At 38.7% G+C, this 27,216-nt stretch overlaps 2 protein-coding genes across 5 annotated transcripts in view; one reads left to right on the top strand and one right to left on the bottom strand.

The window, feature by feature from the left end:
- Positions 1 to 19,584, bottom strand: part of LOC136864081 (solute carrier family 25 member 3) — a 69,555-nt gene extending 49,971 nt beyond the window's left edge. Inside the window, exons 1-2 of one of the 4 annotated variants that reach the window (XM_067140626.2) lie at positions 19,449 to 19,584; positions 19,191 to 19,349 (exon numbers count right to left, since the gene is read on the bottom strand). In XM_067140626.2, the coding sequence (XP_066996727.1) occupies positions 19,191 to 19,326 (136 nt within the window). In that variant the 5' untranslated portion in view covers positions 19,327 to 19,349; positions 19,449 to 19,584. Of the gene's footprint in view, positions 1 to 19,190; positions 19,350 to 19,441 lie in introns of all 4 variants that reach the window. The other 3 variants (XM_067140627.2, XM_067140628.2, XM_067140629.2) reach the window with 3 other exon arrangements.
- A 3,362-nt stretch (positions 19,585 to 22,946) lies between these two features.
- Positions 22,947 to 24,263, top strand: LOC137498345 (uncharacterized). Its single transcript, XM_068225781.1, has 3 exons — positions 22,947 to 23,033; positions 23,207 to 23,459; positions 23,581 to 24,263. Exons 1-3 carry the CDS (start codon positions 23,021 to 23,023, stop codon positions 23,939 to 23,941), a joined length of 627 nt encoding a protein of 208 aa, XP_068081882.1. The 5' UTR covers positions 22,947 to 23,020; the 3' UTR covers positions 23,942 to 24,263.
- The last annotated feature ends 2,953 nt before the right edge of the window (positions 24,264 to 27,216 follow it).

Genomic DNA, 27,216 nt, shown 5'->3' with positions numbered 1-27,216 from the left:
ATTTGCATCTCATCAACCGTTAAAATATGTTTAACTTAGTAATAAAGCTAACATCTCCATTTCCCATGTTAAAATGGTTAACATTTAAATCAATCTATCCAATCAATCCACTACTGATCTGCATTTAGGGCAGTCACCCAGGTGGCAGATTCCCTATCTGTTTTCCTGGACTTTTCTTAAATGATCGCAAAGAAATTGGAAATTTATTGAACATCTCCCTTGGTAGGTTATTCCAATCCCTAACACCCTTTCCTATAAACTAAAATTTGCCCCAATTTGTCCTCTTGAATTACAGCTTGATCTTCATATTGTGATCTTTCCTACTTTTAAAGACATCACAAACATTCGTCTACTGCTGTCATTCCACGCCATCTCTCCAATGCAGCTTGGAACATACCACTTAGTCAAGCAGCTCATCTCCTTTCTCCCAAGTCTTCCCAGCACAAGTTTTGCAACATTTCTGTAACTCGTCTTGTCGGAAATCACCCAGAACAAATCGAGCTGCTTTTCCTTTAGCAAACTGTTCCAAAATTGCTGCTGAAAATCACCCTTTGGATGTGGAATTGCTCTATTTAGATCTTTTAAACAACAATCCTGAACAAAGATGATGCTCGAGACATAATGAAAGTCAGACTGCAGAATTTTTCCAAAAAGACAGGTTCAATCCTAAAGACTGAAAAGTAGTGTATTGAACTAGGTGGAATAAAACCCCACTTTTAACTGAGTAATGCAGTCAATATGGACCATAACATTATTTCTACTTCCTGTAAAAAACACAGGTTATCGATAATTGTCTTTGCTAAGGCTGTTTACGAAATTCAAGTGATGTTAGAATATCCTACGAAGAGAAACTTCTTTCCCCAATGTTGCAGGTACTGATAACATTAAGATTTCACAAAACTGGTTCCTTTCATGTAAAGGTCCGAGACTGCTGGAATTTCTAAAATCACAGAGCAGTCGTTAGTCAAGTTTCTGCAGCAATAGTATCCATGAGAAGTAAAATTTTCCTTTAGAAGAACCACAGCAAATTATCTGAGATTTCTATAAATAAGCTGTTTTCCTGGTGCAATAGATTGTAAACATACGAATACGATCTCCTCCAGGCAATAGAGCCTAAATATTTCATAATCAGCAGGGATACCTCTTCGTTAATGCTCATGTGATTTTGTGATCCTTACCTCCTAATTAGGGATAAGCAGTGTTATTCAAAAAGGAAGGAACAGGTTTCCAACATTTTCTTCCAAACTTCAAAAGGTAGAACAGAAATTCCAACACTCCTAGACTAAAGTTTAAAATTTGAACAATCCATGCGGAAGCACCGCTAAGTTCCAATACCGGCTGCATTGGTGCTGGTGCTTGTCAGCTGGGTGTAAGCAAAGGGCGACAACAGGAAAAAGCGTTTTGTGTGCTGCAATTAGCAAATATACAAATATTTTTCTCCAGGTGGAAACATGTTCCGTTCAAATTTCTCTGTTTTACTAGCCGAGGACATATACAGATATGCTCATAGATGGCAGAAGTTGTTCGTTCAACTCTACAGATGAGGAAAATCCCCTCAATATCCTGCAATACTTTTCCTCCTGGCAGTGAGAGTTGCATAATACACGCGTAGCGTTAGTTTTTTGTGCCCGTAATCATTACGTATTTTCGAGTTTTCCCGGTGAAATGGTGTCGCAAAAACAGATTAGCTATACCGATATAGTGTCAGTATTGGCTGATACAAACAAGTGTCAGATTTTAGTGTGACTCTGAAGTCTAAAAATTCTTTCTCCATCTCGTCTGAGAACAACCACCACGTAAGTGACACTGGTAGCAACAGAATGCATCTGACGTAACTTATAACAGTCCCAGAAATAAGACTACCATCCCTGTTCGTAATATTGATGAAGGGCCAATGTTGCCGTCAAACTTTGATTCTGAAACACACCCTACAGAATATTGATGTTATTTGTGGAATGTGACGAGTTCAACTTCTGTGACTACTAATTTTTTCAATTCTTGACAAACAAAAACACAAAATGAATCCAAAACATCAATGAAAGTAGCTTTCTGTACATATATTTCATAACAGTGGACTAATGTGTACCGAGCAGAGTAGCTGCGCTATGGCCCTGCATCCAAGAAACACAAGTTCGATTGCCGCCGCCGGCGTTGCTGAGAATGATTTTGCGTGATTTCCGATTTTCACTTCCAGGCAAGAGCCGAGACAACTATTTGTAGGCCAGAGCCGTTTCTTTCCAGCTAATTACCCAATTTCATTCACCATCATTCATTTCATCTTCAACAGCTCCTTAACTGAAGTTGACGTTGGGAAGGGTATCAGGTCGTATAAACTTGCATTATAAATTCATCTTGCCTCATCCCCAACCCCACTTCAGGAAATGGATATAACGGGTAGACATTCATAGATGTGTACTTAAAATTAACCACTGTCAATCATTACATGGAAGTTATCTAAGAAAATTTCAAAGATGGCCATCATAGTAAATTTTTTTTTTACAACTGGCTTTACGTCACACCGAGACAGATAGTTCTTATCGTGATGAAGGAATAGGAAAGGGCTAGGAAGAAAGCGGCCACGGCCGTGAGGTACACTCGCAGCATTTGCCTGGTGTGAAAATGGGAAACCATGGAAAACCCTCTTTAGCGCTGCTGACAGTGGGGTTCGAACCCACTAGCCTAGATGCAAGCTCACAGCCGCGCGCCCCTAACCACACTACCAACTCGCCTGGTCATAGTTAATATAAAAGAGCAATCAAGATGTTATCCCAGCAAATTATGGGTTCCTTATATGAAACCCAAGTTTGGAAAGAATTGGTTAAAGTCGGGAACTGTTATGTGAAATGCAATTTATGCATTTATGCATGCATAAACGAACTTCACTGTGCAACATAACCTCAAATATGCTTTGAGGTGGAATGAGCTAGCCTAGTAATTAGAGGCTACGTAGTATTATTTCGGGTAATATATTTAAGTGCTAAAATGCGTATCAGGTCAATTTATGATGGCAAATTTTTTAGGCAGATCCCAATTTGTGGGCTTTGGCAGTACATTTGCACCTGTAATTCATTAAGGTACAACCTAAACAACAAACACTTTGATAATCATTGATAATGCAGGTCTTTTGATGGTGATTATTGAAGCAGTGCAACATCTAGTCATCAGCACCAATGCAGTTCTTCATCACTTCAATAATTTTAAGCCCAACATCCAGAGATTAACCCTTTCAGTCCCAAATTATTATTTTTGAGAGAATTTTTTTTCTTGTTTAGAATAGTTTTAGAACACATTGATCATGTTTAATAACAATTTTCAAAATTTCCCAAACAAATTTAGAAAATCCAGAATGTTGCTCTAGATTAACATTGGGACTCTGTGGTAACATTCAAATGCGACATATATATTTCACAGAGGTATTTACATGGTGTTCTGTACACAAAATTACATCTAGCGACCAAAATAAGCTATTTTTAACATTTTATCACGATATAATTCTACAAAAGTAAATAGAATAATAAATTAAGCCTCAAAAAGTAATGTTTCTTCAATTACTTGTTATGAAATTCGAAGTAGTAGTTCTTAGCTCCTGTCAAGCACAAATTAACACTACATTTAGAGCAGGTCAGCTGGGTGATTCCGCCAGGACAACATTTACATCAGCCTTTCCTTTTTTCATACTGAGGCAAGTGTGGATATGCATCATACCTTACATCATCGACTGGTCTTGGAGCAAACTTTTCTCGACTGGGTTCTGGAATTGGACTGTCACTTGGTCAGCCATGCTCTTGATTCAGAACTTTCCCTGCCCTAGTCAATGCTTGAGATATTTCTAACTGAAATTGTACAAGGGAATACATGCATTTTTCTCCTTGGTGCTTTTTTTATGTTTACCGTACAGTAGCCATCCATGACAACTGCAACAATAATACACCAAAACACAATTCTCATATACTAATTGACCGTTCTAATGTCTATTTTGTATAGCTCAAGCAGCATATCTGCTAGATCTACTCCCCCCATGAATTGATTATATTCTTTCACCGCCGGGCTGAGTGGCTCAGACGGTTGAGGCGCTGGCCTTCTGACCCCAACTTGGCAGGTTCGATCCTGGGTCAGTCCAATGGTATTTGAAGGTGCTCAAATACGTCAGCCTCGTGTCGGTAGATTTACTGGCACGTAAAAGAACTCCTGCGGGACAAAATTCTGGCACCTCGGTGTCTCCGAAAACCGTAAAAGAGTAGTTAGTGGGACGTAAAGCAAATAACATGATTATTATTCTTTCACCACTTGGGGACACTATTCCCACAGTTTTCTTTTCCGACTGGCTCCATCGTTGGCATTTACGTATCTACTGGGTCTACACGTTCTGTCATTCAGGATGGTACCAACGCAAAGAATACCCCTTTCTTTCGGGGCAATAGCTAATTGTAGGGAGGAAAACGAATTGTCAAAGTAAACTTTAAAATGTTTATGATCAGGAAGTTCACTTGTGAGAGCCATTACAATGTTGCCAGAAAAACCTAGACCCACATCTTTGCAACTACCCTTCCCGGTATAAAATTCAAAACGATACTTGGGACGTTTTTTCTTTTCTGGAACATGTTTACTTATCTTGTTGTCTAAACTTCCTCCAGCACATTGTTCTCCATAATCTGGATTTGCATCTGTGACCTACAGAACAAATTATTAAATCAAGGCGAGTATGATGTTCATAATACACTATTTATATATAGGCCTATATAGTTACAAAATTCATTACTTGAATCACTATCTTCAAAGTCAGATTGTCCCGTCAATACGCTTCGAGAATATCCTCTATTTCTGTCTCTTTCAGTGCCCTACCAAAACACTTCATCTTGCTCATTATTGTTTTGAGGTTAGGATATGGTAACACAGTTTACCCCTTGAGTCCCAATGTTGTTTTAGATTAACAACAACTTCAGATATATTTATAACAAAATGATATTGCTAAATTTAAGTGTATGTGATACACACGGTATTTTGAAAGGTTTTTACACAAAACATAATAAATACACTCCTAATTCAACACACCCTCACTTATAAAATGCAGAAAGTAAACACCAAGACATCATCCTCCGTGACCATGGAGTGCACCTGTCAACTTTTTTATCCAAGATAAATTATATTCAACTTTTCTGCCATCTCTTGACTGATTATGGAAGCTTATATCTGTAGTTGGTAATTCAGAGCAACATTGGGACTTAGGGGAAAGTAATAAGCTTAGTGCATGTGTGCACTTAATATCATGTTAACCTAAAGCAACATTGGGACTGAAAGGGTTAAGAACAGATTCTAACTTTCAGTAAATATGTAAGACAACATTAACGATTGACCAAAGAAATATGAAACCATTTCTTCCCTTTCTGTATATGAGTAAACATGACACTGTAGTAGAATATTTTTGTGTATTTTAACCTTACTTTCTGATGAATAACCCAATTTAAAATTGATATTCACTTTCAAAAATCATAATATAGTAACTTCACTTCATTGAAATCTCCACAGAATTAGGCTGACCAATATTTAAGACTATCAGCACAAAGATTCTGAAAAGCAGGGACACTACAATTATCCTGCTTAAGCATACGGAAGGTCAATGTTTAATAACTCCAAATATGGGGATTAAGTTATAAATCCGCTTGCTTTTAACATAAAGTAAAAATTACTGTAAAAAAGGAAAAAAAACTGCTCAGAAAACTAATTTCAGCTCTCAAATTCAGAAGTGAAGTCCAGTAATTAGTAACCCAGTATCCATGCTTCCTAACCATGATGTATTAAGTAGCAACATTTAACGAGTACATCAAACTAGTCTAACAAGGCCTACTGTCCCATTCAGTACCACATTTGAAGTCAAAAGGCAGGTCAAAGAAATTCATGCTTCACTGTTAATAGCTATAATGGGCATAAAATCTTAAGCATTTTAGCTCTGTCTGGCCACATGCACAGGGAAGCTTGCTGCTCTAGTATTATACTCAAAAGTTACATAGTAGACACCTACAGCAAACTGTATGCATCACATTCTTTGAGTTACTTCACAGCTTTTAATTACTTTTAAACAGTGTATATCACATTCCTAGTGCTATTTGGAAAATTGAATATCTTTTAGACTGTGAATTCATAATTTTGGTGGTTTAAAAATAACCGTGAGCTGAAATATCTCTAAAAACACTTAGGGACTCGTTTCAGTATATTACGTAGAAGCCCAAATTCCAGTCTTGCTGGCATGTCCCTCAATATGGGATGGATCCAATACTCCCTTCTATGTAGACACTGCCAAGAAACTAATGCAGTACACAATGCAACAACTGCATTCTTACTTTAAATTTTGTTCATAACTATTAAAATTGCACACACTGGATGTCCAACGACGCATCCTACGCTACGTCCAGCTGATACCTCGAGTGCATAACGATGACCTCCCCAGGATAGCAGGCTACCTCTCCTGGGCAGCTCATGTGCTTCGTTTGCCTATGTTTGCAGTGCGCCATGTGCTTACTCGAGAGGCCTACTGGCCCCGCAAAGTGTTCACCAACATAGTGCTACAAACCCCTCGTAGAATTGGAGCATCGACTCACGAGTTAACGCTCTACGTAGACGCCACCCCTTGGATCATCGCCTACGTGTGCCCCCAGCTACATATAGCCTGGGCACAGGCCTTTCAGACCTACACACGTATTAACTGTGCGGAGACAGCAGCAGCCCTGTACGCTGTGGCTGCCCTTCTCCGCGAAGTGACTAATAGAAACCTTTTATGTGATAATATTACTGTGTATACTGACTACAGTAACTCTGTACACCCTACGAACGGGCCGAGGCCCTATGTTGTATGCTTACACTGCTTTGCTTCCTTTGTATGTTTACTTGATAAATAAATGTGCACGGAAAGGCATCCGCCTTTCGTGGATGCGGGTCGACTCCCGTGAGAATCCGGCTGACGCCCCCTCCCGGGCAGTGCTTTCTTCTTTACACGCGCTGGCCTGAGTTGTATAAAACCAGCGCGCCCGGGAGAAGGGCGTCAGTTTGGCTTCAATTGGGGCGACCGGCAGTCACAACTATGGGTTATGAAAATACACACCAAACTTTAAGTGCAATATGGATACACACGTGAGGCCATGGACAATTAAGATTTCAAGCCGAGTGAAAAAACCTTACCAACAGCATGAAAATGCACGTGTGGCTGCAGCCTTAGGGGCCAGAGACAGTTTTGTTAGCACTACTTGCAATTTCTTCAAGAGGCTCGTGGAAAATTATCAAGTCACTCAGCAGAAGCACAACTGAAGGAGTATAATTGTTGAGGAGAGACTTGTTCATCACCGATGCTGAAATCCTGTTGCCCCACCCTCAGAAGAAATTTACTTTTATAACCAAATTTTTCTGTCATTACCCACAACCCTCTGCTGACCACTCACTACTATTTGTTGTATTTTATGTTGTATGGCATCGCTCCCAGAATTCAGCAGGCAGTTAGACATTCCTGATTCATTCTGCGAATCGATCCTAATTAAGTCAGTTCTAACCGCAAATGGATCACGGGCCAATGGCTGTTACAAAACAGCCAAGACTCTCCCTTAGAGAAGCTTTCAGCTAAACACTCCAGACATATTAGACCAAAGGCTTTCTGTCAATAGCCAGAATGTGCACAAACCAGTAACAAATTCTGTAGAATACATTTCCAAAATGTCCTATGTGGGCCAATGGCACACCTGCAAACTTCAAAAATAGGAAGATTTAATTCTTCGATTTCAGCACTTATACTGTGCCAGTCTGTGAGAAAAGGACAAGATGCATATCTACAGTTACAATGCAAATTGACCATTAAAATCTTAAATTAAGAAAACAAAAATGGTTACAAGAAAATGAACCTAATCATTCACATATTTATGATGCATACATACGAATAACATTAGGTAAGTCAAGAACCGTCTGCAACTTACCAAGTGGTGAAAAATATACACATGTTTGACAGAAACTGCTGTGTTTACTGGTTTACCATTGAACTTGCAGCTAACTTTGCTCTCTTCAAAAATGCACTGCCATACTGCTGCTCATCATAACAGTTTCCACTTAGACTATCTGAGCCACTAAAAAAAGAGTTTACTGAGATTTTAGTCATATCGGAATTGTATCTTCACTTGGCTAAACAATCTTTCACATTTGGCATTTCTGTATGGGATTGTCCATATTGACACCATTAGTTTTGCTATTCTATCATATTTGAAACACCAATCTCCACCTTGTATATCCCTTATAGCAGACTAAGAACAATCTACTCTTCTTGCACAACAGCAGATGGTAAATCCTCCACTTGGAGAGCGCAAAACCATCTTTCACTTGCAATATAACAGAAAACTAGGAAACAAAATACTTCATGGCATTGAAAGAAGAAGTTGGCACAGAATTTATCTGTGCCATTTTAGCATTAACAAAAACCTCACTATTCAAACAAAATGTATGAATAATAATCACAGAATGCAATAAAATAGTTCCTGATGTGCAAATAAGTTCTCAGGTGCCAGATTTTCTACAAGACAAGATGTTGAGTATCCAATTACTAAATCAGCTTTCTGATTCTCTTGTGTGATAAAACCACTTCTAAAACTATCTTTATATGACCACTGGCTTAAAACTACACAGAATATCAAACATATCAGTCAGCACAGATCTTAGGACATGGATGTACAGTAAGCTGCTTCTGATTGAACTTTTAGTTTTCTCAAATGTAGGGAAATTCAAAATGCTTTATACAAGTTTGAAGACAGAAAAAGAAAGTTTTTCCTCATGTGAATTGTTGGCAATGCGACTTTAATAGTAATAATATTGGCTTTACATCCCGCTAACTACTTTTACGGTTCGAGACCCCGAGGTACCGGAATTGTCCCGCAGGAGTTTTTTTATGTGCCAGTAGAGCTACCAACATGAAACTGATGTATTCGAGCACCTTCAAATACGAGATTAAGCCAGGATCGAACCTGTCAAGGTGGGTCAGAAGGCCAGAACCTCAACCGTTAGCCTCCTTTATTTTCTTCACAGATGGGGATGAACTACCTTCCTCCTTGCAGAAATAACAGAAGCTTGGTCTTGTACTCTGCTGATAAGGACCACATTCCCTTCAGAGACGTGCCTGTGCCATAGGACCATTTTATTTCATCCTTAAACTCTGCAGTGGCTCCCACTGTGAAATCAATATTTCACAAACATTTCCTCAAGGATAACCAGCCATGTACACCCATGCTTTAATACTTTTCTAAAGTAAGTTTGGTGTAAATCGTGATATATTTTGAGATTATCTTTTCTCTTCAAGCTCTTGTCTAAATACAGTAATATCAATCAACTTCTCATCAATTTGGAGAGAGGGATTTTCTGCACCCTTCATGACAGCCAATGAATCAAATGGCATGGGTATCCCATAATGTTTTTGTACTGCTCTTAGTTTAGCAGCAATGCCAGTTTATCATAAGAGCATTATCTGCACTGAAAGCTATACAATTTTACATTGGACTGTCATCTTTTCAGAACATCCACTAGCAACAAGGAAGCATCACCCTATACAGAGTATCCCATCTCCATTCCCCGATCACTACCATCCTTGTGTTATGTGCCCCCCCCGCCAAATTTGTGTACAGAAATAAAAGAACCTTAAATTGAAGGCTATTGTATCCGACTGCATTTGACATTGACTGTGCTATGCGAGGAGAGTTAAATGCTGTGTAGCTATCTCAGTTCTATGGACAAATATTATCTACTGCTGAAATGAACTTTTGGGAAGTTTCTTGTAATTCGTCAAACAGACCATCAGCCACATAGGGATAGAGTGCTAAATTATGTCCTGCGAAGGAGTTCCTTAATATTACAATTAATCATCTGGTATTTGTATCTTGTGTAACATTAAATGCCTGCTGTTTGTCAGGAATTCATCCTAACATCTTCACCACTACCAACCATGTGTGCTGTGAGCCTCAACACACCAAACATTTTTGCTTCTTAGCCTTAAGACATCTACATGGGAGAAACTACAGGTAAGTCACCATTTAACCAGGAGCAAATGTTGACAAATCTAAAATTGAAGGAAGCAATCCTACATAGGAAGTAGAAATATAGTTGAACAGTTACTAAAATCCATCCGCACTATTTGCATGTCCACGGATACAATGCCGAATATGGGAAGAGTTAATGGTGACTGAAAGATGAAATGGTATAAATAATGATTAAATGAATTATAAAAACAGAATGTAAAAAAAGTTTATTGTTAACTACTGTACTTTCATTTTACAGACTAACAATGCAGCAATTATCAGACTAGTACTTTATATAGTTTGCGAGAGATTTTTTTGGAAGTTCACGCTACATTCCTGTGAATTTCACAACTGAAAATGTATCACTATGATGCAGAATGAAATGATAAACCAGTTGCTCCCAAAGAAGACACCACACTGAGGCTAAGGATGACTCATGACAATGCCGCCCTTGGATTGCAACAACGGAACATTTGACATCGAGAAGGAAAATACCGACTCCGCCAACAAGTCTCCGAAGTAGAGTTCGGTGGCTCTCTGGAAAGGAAAAGTACAGTCCTCTGAAAGCATCAAGAGGAAGATGCGATGACCATGGACGTAAAAGGGACATAAGAACCACAATGGGCAAAAAATAATTTGCCGGGAACTCATGAACCCAGCGTGAGGAGATTATGTGTAACAATGAATGAGCAACAGGAAGTAATGGACCAGGGGTGAAGCGTAACCAATCTGATCTTTCAACATCCTCTACAGTTCTTACCCCTGTACCCAATGGGTGTTTATCACACGAGATACTTTCGATACAGAAAATGTGTGTCTAACATGAACAATGTAATATAGACAGAGTGATGCCAGTGTATGTTTAAGAATTATGAGAACACGCACATTTCAACATCCATTCTTATTAACAGAAGTTTCACATTGCCGCAATTACTCCGAAACAATTACAATTGACTTACAACATAAATGTATCATTTACATGGTTTCCAATAATTAAAATTTAGAACTGAGGATTTTTGCTTGTGGGTAATTTTGACCCAACGTATCCTTGCGACTCCACTAAGAGCGGCCCACTGGGTTTAAAGCAGTCATACCACTCACTGCAGAGGTTTTTACTGCCGACCTAGTTCAGAAGGATTTTCCCGTTATGCACTGAACCCCACTCAAAATTACTTAACTCTCTCCTATTTAAGAAGTGTGACAAAGAACCTCCGTCCCTCGCCAGAACGATTGTGAAGAAATTTTAAATTTATTCAACATCTCCCTTGGTAAGTTATTCCAATCCCTAACTCCCCTTCCTAAAAACAAATATTCGCCCCAATTTGTCCTTTTGAATTCCAACTATCTTCATATAGGTCATTCTCATGGACGTTCCATATCAAATGAAGTTATTCACAGCAATTATAGTATTTCTTGTCCACCTATTCAATAAATACTTATAATTGCTGTGAACATACTTAGTTGAGCAGCTCCCCTCCTTTCTCGCACGTCTTCCCAGCCCAAACTTTGGAACATTTCTGTAACGCTACTCTTGACAGAAATCACAAGTCAAGCTGCTTTTCTTTGGTTTTTTCCAGTTCTTGAATCAAGTAATTCCGGAGATGGTCCCATGCACTGGAACCATACTCTAGTTGGGGTCTTACCAGACTTTTAAGCCCTCTCCTTTACATCCTTACTACAACCCCTAAATACCCTCATAACCATGTGCAGAGATCTGTATCCTTTATTTACAATCCCATTTATGTGATTACCCCAATGAAGCTGTTTCCTTATATTAACACCTAGGTACTTACAATGATCCCCGTAAGGAACTTTCACCCAATCAACGCAGTAATTAAAAGAGGACGTATCCTATTTGTGAAACTCACAACCTGACTTTTAACCCTGTTTATCATACCATTGATAATGTTGGGATGGACAGTAGGCAAGGTCATTTTGCAGTTGTTCGCAATCCTGTAACGTATTACTCTATACAGAATAATATCATCCACAAAAAGACCCCCTCTGATTCCACTTAACTCATACCATATACACGTAATCGTGTGGTGCACGTGGTTGTGAATTAGTGTATACGGGGATATGAGAGGGTATAAATGACTGGTGGCTGATTTCACCAAGCTTCGTTTATGAATTTGACTGTTTGACGGTTCGTTTATCGTCCATTTTTCGTTTCTTCAATGTCTGTTCACGTTGACGATAGTCAAATCCACTGTCCATTTTGACACGCAGACTTTCGACCTTCAAACATGACGATTCGTTTAAAATTGTGTCTGTTGTAAACACTGCAGTGTTCAACAGAAGTTGGAAATTACAGATCTCTTTTTAAGTGTTTTGGCATTTTACAGGAAGTGTTCAAGTACTTCACAGAAAGTTATTTAGAAGATCATGAATGTGGGAGACAACTTTGATGCTGAATTACTGTATATAGAATTACTGGAAAATCTGGGACCTGAACGTACAATTCCTGACTGTAACGATCATTTCTTCTCAATGAATGACTTCAATTTTGTAACTAGGTACAGACTTTCCAAGAGGGTAGTACTGAAACTTTTAGAGCAAATTTAAGATAGACTGGAATATCCTACTAATAGAAACCGTCCGTTAACTCCCATACGACAACTATTTTTAACTTTACGTTTTTATGCTACTGGTTCTTTTCAATTGGTACTAGCAGATGTGAATGGTGTATCTAAATCAACATTTGTCACTTTATTAGGAAAGTTTCTGAAGCAATTGGTTCCAAGAAACTTCTGTTTTTAAGTTCTCCTGAAGGTGATGGAGCTTGTTCAGTTATTCGTGATTTTTATATGATAAGCATCTTTCCTGGAGTGTTGGGTGCCAACGACTGTACACATACCTATACTGTCTCCTGGTGGACATAATGCAGAAGTTTCCCACAACAGAAAGTCCTATTTCTCAATGTACAGACTATTTGTAATGCTAATTTATGCAGATCAGTATTGATTGATTGATTGAGGGGGACAAACAATGTAGTAAGATGAACAGACAGTGGTATGAATGTAAATGGGATGAAACATCAAGTTGTAAGCTTCATCAAGAGGAAAAGTCCTCAGTTTTGATGCGGCGATAGTATCTCATGCGGAACAATGTAAATACCTAGGTGTTAATATAGGGAATGATCTTCATTGGGGTAAACATTTTAAGAAAGTAGTTAAGAAAGGTTACAGATCTCTTCACATGGTTAAGGAGTGACTGAATGGGTTGCTATATTCCTAGAAAATAGATCTCAGAGAATTAGAGTAGGCAAAGCTTTATCTGACCCTGTAATAATTAAGAGGGGAATTCCTCAAGGCAGTATTATTGGACCTTTGTTTTCTTATATATATAAAATGATATGAGTAAAGGAGTGGAATCGGAGGTAAGGCTTTTTGCGGATGATATTCTCTATAGAGTGATAAATAAGTTACAAGATTGTGAGCAACTGCAACGTGACCTCGAAAATGTTGAGATGGACAGCAGGCAATGGTATGTTGATAAACGGGGTTAAAAGTCAGGTTGTGAGTTTCACAAATAGGAAAAGTTCTCTCAGTTTTAATTACTGCATTGATGGGGTGAAAGTTCCTTTTGGGGATCATTGTAAGTATCTAGGTGTTAATATAAGGAAAGATCTTCATTGGGATAATCACATAAATGGGATTGTAAATAAAGGGTACAGATCTCTGCACATGGTTATGAGGGTGTTTAGGGGTTGTAGTAAGGATGTAAAGGAGAGTGCATATAAGTCTCTGGTAAGACCCCAACTAGAGTATGGTTCCAGTGTATGGGACCCTCACCAGGATTACCCGATTCAAGAACTGGAAAAAATCCAAAGAAAAGCAGCTCGATTTGTTCTGGGTGATTTCTGACAAAAGAGTAGCGTTACAAAAATGTTGCAATGTTTGGGTTGGGAAGAACTGAGAGAAAGAAGAGCTGCTCGACTAAGTGGTATGTTTACATATAATTGTAAGTGGTATGTTCCGAGCTGTCAGCGGAGAGATGGCGTGGAATGACATTAGTAGACGAATAAGTTTGAATGGCGTTTATAAAAGTAGGAAAGATCACAATATGAAGATAAAGTTGGAATTCAAGAGGACAAACTGGGGCAAATATTCATTTATAGGAAGGGGAGTTAAGGATTGGAATAACTTACCAAGGGAGATGTTCAATAAATTTCCAATTTCTTTGAAATCATTTAGGAAAAGTCTAGGAAAGCAACAGATAGGGAATCTGCCACCTGGGCGACTGCCCTAAATGCAGATCAGTATTGATTGAATAAGGAATATTGTTGCTAGATGGCCTGGATCAGTTCATGACAGTTTTATTTTTGATAGTTCTGAAATAAGAATGAAATTTGAGGCGGCATGAATCCAAGGAGGATAATGGATATGGATTAAGGTCATGGATTGTATTTGGGACCGTTTCTTCACTTTTAGGGATAAGGATCTCCGTACTTGGTTCTTCTTCAAACGTCACCAGTACATTGCATGGTTCAATAGTGTTGCTACTGGATGTGGTTAGGCCTATGTATGCAGAATTGCTATCCTAGTTGTTGGGAACAGGCTCTACTTGGTCCCCGATTATTTCTAGCAGTACTGATGACTGGTCTAATGAAGGGGTTACACCAACACCAACTCCAGTTTTAAACATATTCACCTTATCCTGGCATCTTTTTTTGCTTAGCATTTTTGAAGTTGTCAAAAAACATTTTTAATTGTTTCACTGACCTCTTACATAGGCCTACAAATTCATGAAAATTGAAACAATTTGCAAGTTCTATCCATGCTTTTTCTTTATCACGCCACGTTATGCCATCTGTTTGTTTTCGATTGTCTCTTTCCTTTCGGCAACAAGACTCACGAACAAACTCTTCTCGTCTTCACAAAATTGGATCCTCTCCTCTTTGATGAAATATCATCATCTTCCATTTTTGAGACCACTCTTATAACAGAAAATTAAATTACAAACCACGTCTAATTTCAACCACGTCTCAGTACTTCAATAATTAATCGAGAAATGGCAATCGGAACGAATGATAAAACTCTATATATTGCGATATAACGTTTCGAAATGAGAGACTGTGTCAAAATTAACTGAGCGTCTATTCCAGCTCACTAGTGATAATGAAATGTAAAGTTTTGACGAAGCATAAAAAAAAAAAAAAAACAGGTTGTCATTTTTGACAGGCGTCAAGCAAAATTAGGACGAAGCTTGGTGAAACTGGCAGTAGGTTGTCTTACTCTAATGTGTTTAGCACAAAAGAATTGTTGTAAGAGTATAGTGTTTGGAGAGTAAATATGTGCATTTAAAATTGTCTACACATATGTAAATATTCAGTAGAGTTTACATAAACATACATGCAGGGATTAGGCACTTCCGTGATTTGCTCAGAAGACAGGATGCTGATCTACAACCACCCTTTCTCATTTCTAAATATTTACAGTGGACCCCTTACGTACTGTCAGAAATTGTGCATGAAATTATAAGTTCATACTTGACAATTTTACAATTCAATTATCCATATACTTGAAATCAACAGAAATGGTCATCTCAGCAGATATTTTAACTCCTGACCCACTTTAGGACCGTTTTTCCAGTTATGTAAAACGGGAAAAAATCCTTGCAACTTCCCCTGCTTAAAAAGGGTAACAATGCTTATACGGACTAAAAGAAACTAGTGTACTCTCATTAATACCTGCAGTCCTTTTCAAACTGCCCATGTTCTATACCAAATCTTCACCCGAGGATCCAACAAATCTATTTCTAACACAAGCCAACAAAAATGAACCAGACAGGCAGACAGTTTATCATAAAATATGGTTAACAGATTCAAACAAGTCACTGCATAGAACTTTTTTCCTAATACAAAAATTTTACTGAACAGAAATTAAAGATAGTCTTAACTCTTGGACCAATAGCAAGAGAATTTTTGCATGTCATACTCCTCCACAAAATTTTATCAGCAGGAGTTTTTGGATTTTGCCACATGAATGCCAAATATAGATACAGAAACCAACATCATTACTTTACTTCTCGCAGCCCAGTACTCGCTACATTCAGCTGCGCGCGGAACAACTCATTTGTTTACACGCTCGCGGCCTTCTCGGGAAGGATGTAGTGAAACGGTGCTCAGAGCTGCCAACCTCTGTACTGAGGAACTAATGAGCGAGGTACTTCGGTAGCTGGTGGTGGTGATTGTTAAACGATTGTTATGGAATGGTTCTTGCCGTGTGGATGGTTAGGATAGGATCTGGACAGGACCATTGGTCTGGACGGTTTGAAGCCGTGAAGCGGCCTTAGGCCCCTAGTTTTGTGAGGAAACACGGCTGGTCTGGACGGTTAGGATTCTTGCCGTGGACAAGACCATTGGTCTGGACGGTTACAAGCCGCATTGTTATTTTACATGGTGTTTTTGTTTGTGCTTTTATTCAGCCAGGGTTGGTAACAATGTATTTATCAGGATTGATGGCAATGTCACATTCCGTCCACGTTGACCAATGAGAATGCAAGAAGCTACTTTAGCCATGGACGATGGCGGCTGCTGCTCTTTATTATATTATGAAAGTAAATGTACTTCTGGGGGAGGGATGGTGGGTTCCTAGACTTTGCAATGAACACATCTCCTCTAAAAGGTATTTCAAGTAAGATTTGCATTTTCAGTTCCTTATTTTATAAACGTTGGGCTGCCGGATGTAAAGTTATACCACAAACATGCCAGGCGTTGAATTTTTATGTGACTATTTTTGCTACTTGTTTTACGTCACACTGACACAAATAGGTCTTATTATTATTATTATTATTATTATTATGCTAGGGGCTTTACGTCGCACCGACACAGATAGGTCTTATGGCGACGATGGGATGGGAAAGGCCTAGGAGTTGGAAGGAAGCGGCCGTGGCCTTAATTAAGGTACAGCCCCAGCATTTGCCTGGTGTGAAAATGGGAAACCACGGAAAACCATCTTCAGGGCTGCCGATAGTGGGATTCGAACCTACTATCTCCCGGATGCAAGCTCACAGCCGCGCGCCTCTACGCGCACGGCCAACTCGCCCGGTCAAATAGGTCTTATGGCGACGATGGGATAGGAAAGGCCTAGGAGTGGAAAGGAAACGGTCGTGGCCTTAACCCTTTACTGCTTACTGTTGCCCTCAGGCAACATACAACTTTTCACCTGTATAAATGGATACAGATTGTGGACAGAGGTAGTTTTCCGGCACACCTTTAACTGTAGGCCCTACAGTCATTTAAAGATATATACCAGTGATGCCTTGTTTTTTATTTATATATATATACATAACATAAGACAAAACAGCCCTACAACCAAACGTACTCCTTCCACCCCGTCCGCATCCACGCGTACCAACCACCGTTTACTTTACGTGGGCCCTCCCCATCATATTACCACAGGCTTCAGGAGTACCTCTGGCTCAACCTCAAAGACATTACCGACCTACGGTCGTGCAAGTATACTTGCGCCCTGCAATACGTACCCATAGCCAGTAGGCAGTAATGTTCGGTCTTTGAATGTTGAAAGCTTAGCATGAAATCGTGAAAAATTGTATATATACCCCGTTATGGCAATCCACATCACATACGAGTGTTAAGCTATTAGCCCCAGTTAAGAATTGCTGGTAAATCTAAAACACTGAACGTAAGTTGAATATTGAAGCTTGAAATTTTCTTCACCAAACGAAAACAATTCATGCAATAAAGGGTTAAGGTGCAGCATTTGCCTGGTGTGAAAATGGGAAACCACGGAAAACCATCGTCAGGGCTGGGATTCAAACCCACTATCTCCCGGATGCAAGATCACAGCTGCGCAACCCTAACCGCGCGGCCAACTCGCCCGGTGTGACATCGAAAGTGTTCCGGGATGCAAGATACAAATTGTCATGCTTCAAGACATCGAGATGGAGACAAATTCATCAATCTGTAATCACCCACACTTTGCACCGTTTTCTGCTCTCTTAAAATATCCTTTGAAGTTCCAAGTTATTAGAAAGAGCAATCCTAAAGAAATTTTAGGCATCTTAATGCTGATGGCATCCTGATTCAAGTTCAGGTCACAAAGTAAAGCCGAATCACAATGCCATTAAAAACTACAAAGCAAATGAATTTTATTGAAGTGCAAGCACAAGGTCATCCTTCTGGATACTGTAAGTTATGTTCAAAACAACTGACATACTTTTTTGTAGGTAGCGACTTCTAATATCTTTTAAAGGTAGTGACTTTGCGACTTACTTTCTGGGTACGCATCCTCGTATCAGTTAAACTGAATTTTTCACCTTAGATGATTAACACTTCAGTGACCAGTTTTTACAACATATCACAACCTTGAAAACGACAAAGTGTAAGTAGCAGGCATGGGAAAACTGGCTTCAATGGAAACAGTCCTTATGACTTTGAAAATACATGAGATGTAACAGTGTTTTCACAGACAACTTTAATCCAGAGCATTCACTTCATTCCTTCGTTATATCGCACAAGATTCTCTGGATTAGGATATTTCTAGCTCAACAATTTTACATGTTTCAAACTTAACTAAGAACTATGAAAAAATTACTTGTGGGTACATTGGTCACATCACTATAATGAATTGCACACTTCAGTTTTAACAGAATTCTGCATGAAATTAAAAAATAACCCAATTGTGAACAAAGCTACAATTTTGATGATGATGATGCTTGTTGTTTAAAGGGGCCTAACAACGAGGTCATCGGCCCAGCTACAATTTTAATCCGAAGCAAAGTTCTACACTGTTCTCCCCTGGAAGCTGCCCAGAAACAGGACTCAAAGGTGCAAGTACCAACAGTGGAAGTCCTCATACCATGACAGCTTGATACAACAGAGGCCCACTCTCCTAAGTCATTGATATGGCACCTCTAACCAATATAAATTCTCCAGAATAAAATACTCTGTATTTAGGAGAAATGCAGTATTGCACCAACTGCCAACCAATTTAGCTACAGTCGAAATAGCAGGTCACAACCGGAACAACTAGTACTACAATGATGCAACAGAGGTTATCTAAGCTACTTGCATGAAAAGAAAACGGCACGGCATATAGTTAAGGGTCCAAAATGGAGAACGCAATAAACCAACAGAAGACTAGAAGATAATCAAGGGACGTCAACACAGGACAAAAAGAATATACTCACCGCCAACATCTGCAGTAGCAGCAGCTGCAATGGATCTGCCCTGCACTAGTTGCCCATCAGCTGACTCGCAGTGAGCAGTATGAAATGGACTAGAGAATAAGTTCGATTTCGCTGCTTCCAACCGAGATTGCCACATTCTGGTTTGTTGTATTCCTGCAACTTAAAAGTAATCAAACGTTGCAGTGATTATTCCATTCGCATGCAGCGATATCCAGTGTCGAAAACAAATTGCTCATGAAATTATCACTAACCGCTCACCAAGCCAAAAGACTCCTTCCCCCTACCCAATGCAAAGGCCAAATGGAAGACGACATGGAAAGCTAGGAGTAAAATCGAACAGTTACAGCAGACAAGCAAAGTCAATTGAAAATCCACATTAATAGACAGATGAAATCTTCCAAGCAATATTTAAAAGGATCAACTTATGCTTTTAAGAAAAAAGAAAACGAAATTTTATAAAGTATGGAATTAAAACAAGAAATGAAGAATGTATGTAAAGCAATAGATCGAAATAGATGTAAGTAAACATTTCTAAAATCACATTCCGCAAAAACCCAGGGCAGATAATTTGATTCATATTCAGTAATAATTTCAAATGCATGATGTTCAATAAACAATGTACAAGAGCAACTTTGAGTAAATATGACTTATAACAACGCATTGGAATTAACACTCCATACCACAAGTGTATCTTCTCTGAAAAACACTCCGCGCCACGAATGATCTTGTAACAGCATTTCGATTTCGCTACTTCCAACCGAGATTGCCACATTGTATATATGACTGTTATATTTCTGCAAATTAAAGATTATCAAATGCTGCAATGATTATTCCATACTGTATTAAAAGGCAATTGAAAGAATCTACAAAATAGTAAATGTAATTTATCATACCTGGATTAACTTTCTGTGAGAAAAAAAGGGACAGTATTGCTGTAATTATATCATTTATATGGAAATCCTTCATTGACGAGACGTCCTGTTTAGAGCGCACTTTGTACTCTGGTGAGTTTTACTTTCATTGGCCTGTCTCAGTCCAGAAAGTCACAAGTGACTAAGGAATGAACGATTCTAATACCGCAATTCCTTGTGCACCCAATCCGTCTTTCGAAAGGTGTGAAAATGTCGGTCAGAGAGTCCTTTGGTGTGTTCATTTCAGAGGACATATGCATAGCTCTTCTTTCTCGGCGAGGAAAGCAATGGGGAAACTATCTCAGTACAAATTTCCCCTAGTAAACATCTTTGGTGATGCCTAGTGCATATGAGCAGCAACAACGTCCTCTGTAACTACAAGCCATTATTTGTGAGAATTGGCAACTGTGCACTTTTGCCGTAAGAAATTTAAACACGGTTTAAGCCCCATTCTCAATGCAAACGTAAACGTAACGTAACGTAACGTAACGTAAACTTAAAATTAACGTTAACTTAGAAGTTAGCGGCCATCTTATCTAATGGATCCATTCACAATGCGCCGACGTAAACTTAACTGCGAGTCCGTAAAATTAAGGGATTGCAAACTCCAAGCTCTTGCGGTTAATTTTACGTTAACTTTAAGAACCAGCCAATCAGAGCAGAGGTAAACATTGTGTGTTGTGCACGATATAATGACTTCCTTGGACGAAACTCTTGTAATTCTCTTTCAAAATAATCTTTGTGTATAGGCTATGTATGATAGAAGGAAAAAGAATTACAAATACGCTGTACCGAAAAATAATAGGTGGAAATTAATATCCTGTAGTAATGAAATCTGACAATAAATGGCGGGAGACAAGCTCGCAGCGCTGGCAAACGGACGAGAGACAATCCCTGTCATAAATAAAACAGTCTCCTTGTATATTTCTTAACATTATACGGACTACTAGTTCACGAAAACGATATCATCTAAACAAACAGATCCAAACATCTCATCGGGGTGTGATAGATAGGGGCATAGATGTCGGTAAAGGAGACCTCACAATCCTTTTTATTAGAAAAGGGGAAGTAAATCATAAGAAAGGCAAACAGTTCAGGTTTCATCCACATGTCCAAAACGAGCTGATGAGGGTCATTTCTTACATTAGATTACCGAAATCGCATTGAGGTAACCTTCTTTGATTCAAGGGATGGACCCGTTTTCTGCACCGTTGTTTAGATCGCCTTTTCGTCTTTTCCCAGGAGCAAAGCAATAGATGTTTGAAGTAATATGAATTCCGCTACCACGTTGTTTGATTCCATGGAGGTATTGAAATATAAAACTGCGAGATAGTCCAAAACCCGACTTCCGTGCTAAATAACATGGCAGTGTTTTGATTGGCTGCTGTGTACTCTTTACGTTAATGTTACGTTCCTCCATTGTGAATACCACAAATTTTACGTTAATTTTACGGTTACGTTACGTCGTTAAGTTTACGGTTAAGTTTGCATTGTGAATGGGGCCTTGCAAACGTAAGGCCCCATTCACAATGCAAACGTAACCGTAAACTTAACGACGTTACGTAACCGTAAAATTAACGTAAAATTTGTGGTATTCACAATGGAGGAACGTAACATTAACGTAAAGAGTACACAGCAGCCAATCAAAACACTACCATGTTATTTAGTACGGAAGTCAGGTTTTGGGCTATCTCGCAGTTTTATATTTCAATACTTCCATGGAATCAAACAACGTGGTAGCGGAATTCATATTACTTCAAACATCTATTGCTTTGCTCCTGGGAGCTGTGTAGGCCTACGGTACCTGAAAAAGGCAATGTAAACAACGGTGCAGAAAATGGGTTCATCCCTTGAATCAAAGAAGGTTATCTCAGGGCGATTTCGGTAATCTACTGTAAGAAATGACCCTCATCAGTTCGTTTTGGACATGCGGATGAAACCTGAACTGTTTGCCTTTCTTACGATTTGCTTCCACTTTTGTAATAAAAAGAAATGTAAGGTCTCCTTTACCGACATCTATGACCCTATCTACCTCACCCCGATGAGATGTTTGGATCTATTTGTTTGGATGATATCGTTTTCGTAAAATAGTAGTCCGTCATAATGTTAAGAAAAATATACAGGGACACTGTTTTATTTATGACAGGGATTCTCTCTCGTCCGTTTGCCAGCGCTGCGAGCTTGTCTCCCGCCATTTATTGTCAGATTTCATTACTACAGGATATTAATTTCCACCTATAATTTTTAGGTACAGCGTATTTGTAATTCTTTTTCACTCTATAATACATAGCCTATACACAAAGACTATTATGAAAGAGAATTACAAGTGTTTCGTCGAAAGAAGTCATTATATCGTGCACAACACACAGTGTTTACCTCTGCTCTGATTGGGTGGTTCTTAAAGTTAACGTAAAATTAACCGCAAGAGCTTGGAGTTTGCAATCCCTTAATTTTACGGACTCGCAGTTAAGTTTACGTCGGCGCATTGTGAATGGACCCATTAGATAAGATGGCCGCTAACTTCTAAGTTAACGTTAATTTTAAGTTTACGTTACGTTACGTTTGCATTGTGAATGGGGCTTAACGTAACGTAAACTTAAAATTAACGTTAAATTAGAAGTTAGCGGCCATGTTATCTAATGGAACCATTCACAATGCGCCGACGTAAACTTAACCGCAAGTCCGTAAAATTAAGCGATTGCAAACTCCAAGCTCTTGCGGTTAATTTTACGTTAAGTTTGAGAACCTGCCAATCAGAACATAGGTACTGGTAAACATTGTATTTCATGAGCGATGGCTTCTTTCGACGAAAGACTGGTGATTTTATATCAAAATTATCCTTGTTTGTATGATAAGAGGAAAAAAACTTATAAGGACTCTGTATTGAGAGATAATACGTGGAAGCAAATTGCTGTAGCAATGAAATCTGACGGTAAGTACAATTTGAGATTTCCCATAACATTAATTTTCGTGCATACCTAGACTAGTTAGCTAACTAGTTTAATTAATTATACGACACATTGATGAGACATAGAAGTTAGCAGAGGTTGTGAAAATAAATACATTTTCTACACTTGTACTACAGCATATTTCATTGTATTTCAGTTGCTCATTGCCAGTCGCGAGTGAAATGCCTGAGAGAGCGATATTGTAAAGAAAAAAAATTACTGGAAATGGAGACAAGAAGTGGAGCAGGCAAGTCCTTCAAAAAACCGTGGCCGCTAATGGAGGCAATGTCTTTTTTAGACGACCACATAAAGCCCCGGAAAACGTACAGTAATTTTCCAGACTTGGGAAATAATTCCCAGTCAGATCCCAGCTGCTCTGCAATTGAACATTGCGTCGTTGAGTACGATGGGTATGTATATATATTGATATATGTCTTCTTTACATTATTTTCTATGTTTTCTTGTTTACTTACTGTTTCACTACACTCAAATCGGCCATCAGTTTAAATGTGTTTTCTCTCCTTTTTTCAGAATTTTCGACATTGGGGGTACAGAGGTAGAGAGTGACAACAGCTCTGACGTCACTGCTTTTTCTCCCCCTGCTGCTCAGTGGACTCCAACTCTGGCCAGCCCATCCATTGAGCGCCGTGGTAAAAAACGGTGCTCCTCTACACCACAAGATGAATTAATAGAAAAACATTTAAAACTAGTGGCAGAGAGTGCGAGTAAAATAACAGAAAAAATGCAAAATAGTGCAGAAATTTTTTTTTCACAGTTTGTGGCTGAGAGCTTATCTCAGCTGCCAGAGGACATAAAGGACGAGTGTACGTTGAAGATTATGACTACCCTTGTGGAAGCGAAAGAGAAGGCACGGAGGAGAAACAATTTGTAAATATCAGTGAAACAAGTGGAATTTTTTTTAATATTTTTATTTTATTTTTCAGTTAACATGTATATTTATTTAAAAGAGAAGGCATGGAGGAGAAACAATTTGTAAATATCAGTGAAACAAGTGGAATTTTTTAAAACATTTTTATTTTATTTTTCAGTTAACATGTATATTTATTTAAAAGAGAAGGCACGGATGAGAAACAATTTGTAAATATCAGTGAAACAAGTGGAATTTTTTTTATATTTTTATTTTATTTTTCAGTTAACATGTATATTTATTTAAATTCACAATACATGAATAATGAAACACTAGTCAGCGAGTAAAGTTCCTCTCAAAATGTATTCAATTTGCCCATCTATTGCACCTGCCGGTGAAACGAGGTAGTCGGCAATTTTATTCCGCACATCTTGGGCCTCAAACGTTGCATTCCGTGCACCAACTCGTTGGCGATTACCCCTTAAACGTTGCAGTGCACCCATATTTCCCGGAATGTTCATCCTCCAATCACCATCCTGTACCTGGCCATCCATTTCTTTATCAGCGTATCCCGATGGGCAATATAATTTAGCTGGAGAATTCATTTCAGATACTGTTAAAAAATTGTGAAGGCACACAGTTGCTTTTGTTATATTGTCCACATTTTCAGGCTTAGCGTTGATATTTCTATGAAAAATACGCCACCGAGAAACCAAAATACCAAAAGCATTTTCAATAACTCGCCGAGCATGCGAGAGGCGATAGTTGAATACCTTTGTCTTTAAGCTATTTAAGGAAGCCTTTGAGAATGGTCTCATTAAATTTCTTTTTAGGGGGAATGCCTCATCGCCAACAAAGTAGTATGGCATGGGGTTTGTTGAATTTGGAAAGGGATGAGAGTTAGGGATTGGGAGCAAACCATCATAAAGTCTATGTCCAAAATCCGATTGACGGAATATTCCCCCATCAGACTGTGAGCCATAAGCTCCAATGTCAACATAAGTAAAACGGTAATTGGCATCGCACACTGCCATTAAAACTGTGCTGAATGTCTTTTTATAGTTGAAAAATTGGGAGCCTGAGTTGCTTGGAGCTTGAATGACAATGTGTTTGCCATCTATAGCTCCAATGCAATTTGGCATATCCCACTGTGTGTAGAACTCCTGCGCAATCCTCCGGAAATCTTCTTCAGTAGGCAGCGGTAGATATGTCCCATGAAGTGCATCCCAGATAGCACGAGTGGTTTCATTTATCACCTGGCATGCCGTTGATTTTCCAATCCTGTAGTTCCATGCTAGACTCGGGATAGAATCGCCAGTTGCTAGGAAACTGAAACAGAACGAAGTTTTGATACAATATGTCTTAATATTATGACTGATATTCAGTAATTATAAGAATAAATTGACCTTTCCAATACAATATATCAAGTAAATGATATTACATAAGTCTTGGGACTAGTTTAAACCACCTAGTGGCCATCTTCAGCCAAATAAAAATTAAACAAATTATGTGACAACTAAAATATATGTATATCAGACAAAAACAGTGTTGTAGGAATAACTAGGCCTATAACATTAAAATATATATAATAACAAAAATTAATGTTATAATCTTCTAATGTCTGACTTGTTTTAGGAAGCAGGTAGGCCATGTTAACAAAGGAGTTGATAGGGAACAAGCACTCTTTGGCTGAAGATGGCCAATAGGTGGCTGAAACTAATCCCAAGACTTAGTAATATCATTTACTTGATATATTGTATTGAAAAGGTGGACCCTCTTGTCCATTTATTCTTATGATTTCACTTTAATATGGAAAAAAATGAAATTTATAGCTTATAATTCAGTAATTATGGTGTCAGGATGTTGTAGGATAAAATATAGTACGACTAAGTAGTATTGTAGGGTAGTAGTTCATTAATTACCTTATATCGTGTGATCTTTGTGTACTATCCTAGAAAACATTTATTTCCTTTCTTTTTTTTTGGGCACAGAATCAGTTATCTTTTCTTTTCTTTTCATTATTCTGTAAAGAATGGCCAAGGACTGTGGATGTGGCCAGGCATTAAGGAGTATGAGGGTGGAGTTGGAGAGTTTGAGGGAGATAATTAGCATACTCTTGGAGGACATGCAGGAAGGTAGGCCTCCCTCAAACAATGTACAGGATACAGTAGGTGTAAAAGAGGGATGAGAAAGTAAAGGGGGGGTTGTAGAAGACAGGTGGTTTAATATTTTAAGGGGAAGAATGAAAATAAAATAAAAATAAAATAAATTATTCTGTGCCCCCCCCAAGAAAAGAAAGAAATATTGTCTAGGATAGTACAAAAAGATCACACGACAGTAAGGTACTTAATGTACTCCTACACTACAATACTGAGAAGTGTGAAAGCAGAAGGATATGGAAACGTACAGTACAGGATAGAAAAAAGATATGTGTAACAGTGTCGTGGGAGGGAGAAAAGGGTGGAGGAAGTAGCTTCTGAAGCTGCCAGGAAGGAAGGAGATCAAGTGGGGTGGGTAGGATTGAGTTTCTGTGCATGGGGGATTTCATTATTAGACATGTGGGGAAAGCGCATGGAGGAAATGGAACCGGGGTAGAGTGTTATCCAGGAATTAAGTTAAGGCAGATGTTGAGGAAAGTAGAAGAGAAAGAGCAGTGAAAGGAGATTGTGGTAGTGTTTCACATTGGCACCAACAATGTAACGCAAGCAGGTATAAGTACCAGCATGTGTGGGATCTGGTAAATGCAGCAGGGGGAATGTTTAAGGAAGCGGAGATTGTTATCAGTGGAATACTGTGTATGAGGGATACTGACTGGAAGGTGATTGGGGATATAAATGAGACTATGGAGTGGGTATGTAGGAAACGGAGTGAGATTTCTATATCCTAATGGGTGGGTGGGAGAAAGCGATCTGCACTCAGATGAGCTTCACTTAAAAAGCAGTGGTAAATATGTTAGGAAATTTGTTTCAGAGGGTTATAGGGAGGTACATGCTGGGAAACAGGGTGGTCCAGGGAGCAGTGATACGGGTACAGGGATCTGGAAGTCAAAAAGGAATAGAATTGAGTACTTTAATAGATATATACTTAACAGATATTGTAACAAGAGTTGAATCATGGCTGAGAAATGATATAATGGATGCTGAAATTTTCTCACAGAACTGGAGTGTGTATCGTAGAGATAGCAAGGAATGGCTCTTTGGAGCAGAGAGACCAGGAAAGGGTACCACTGACACAGATTCAGAATTATTTGATAAGATAATATGCTATGTGGGATAGAAAGAAAGGTCTCAAAAGTAGGT

This window comes from Anabrus simplex, chromosome 2 (genome assembly GCF_040414725.1).
Source record: "Anabrus simplex isolate iqAnaSimp1 chromosome 2, ASM4041472v1, whole genome shotgun sequence".
In the NCBI taxonomy this organism is placed as follows: Eukaryota; Metazoa; Arthropoda; class Insecta; order Orthoptera; family Tettigoniidae; genus Anabrus; species Anabrus simplex.
The sequence above is the reverse complement of the archived record's forward strand: the minus strand, read 5'-3'. Positions and strand labels throughout refer to the sequence as shown.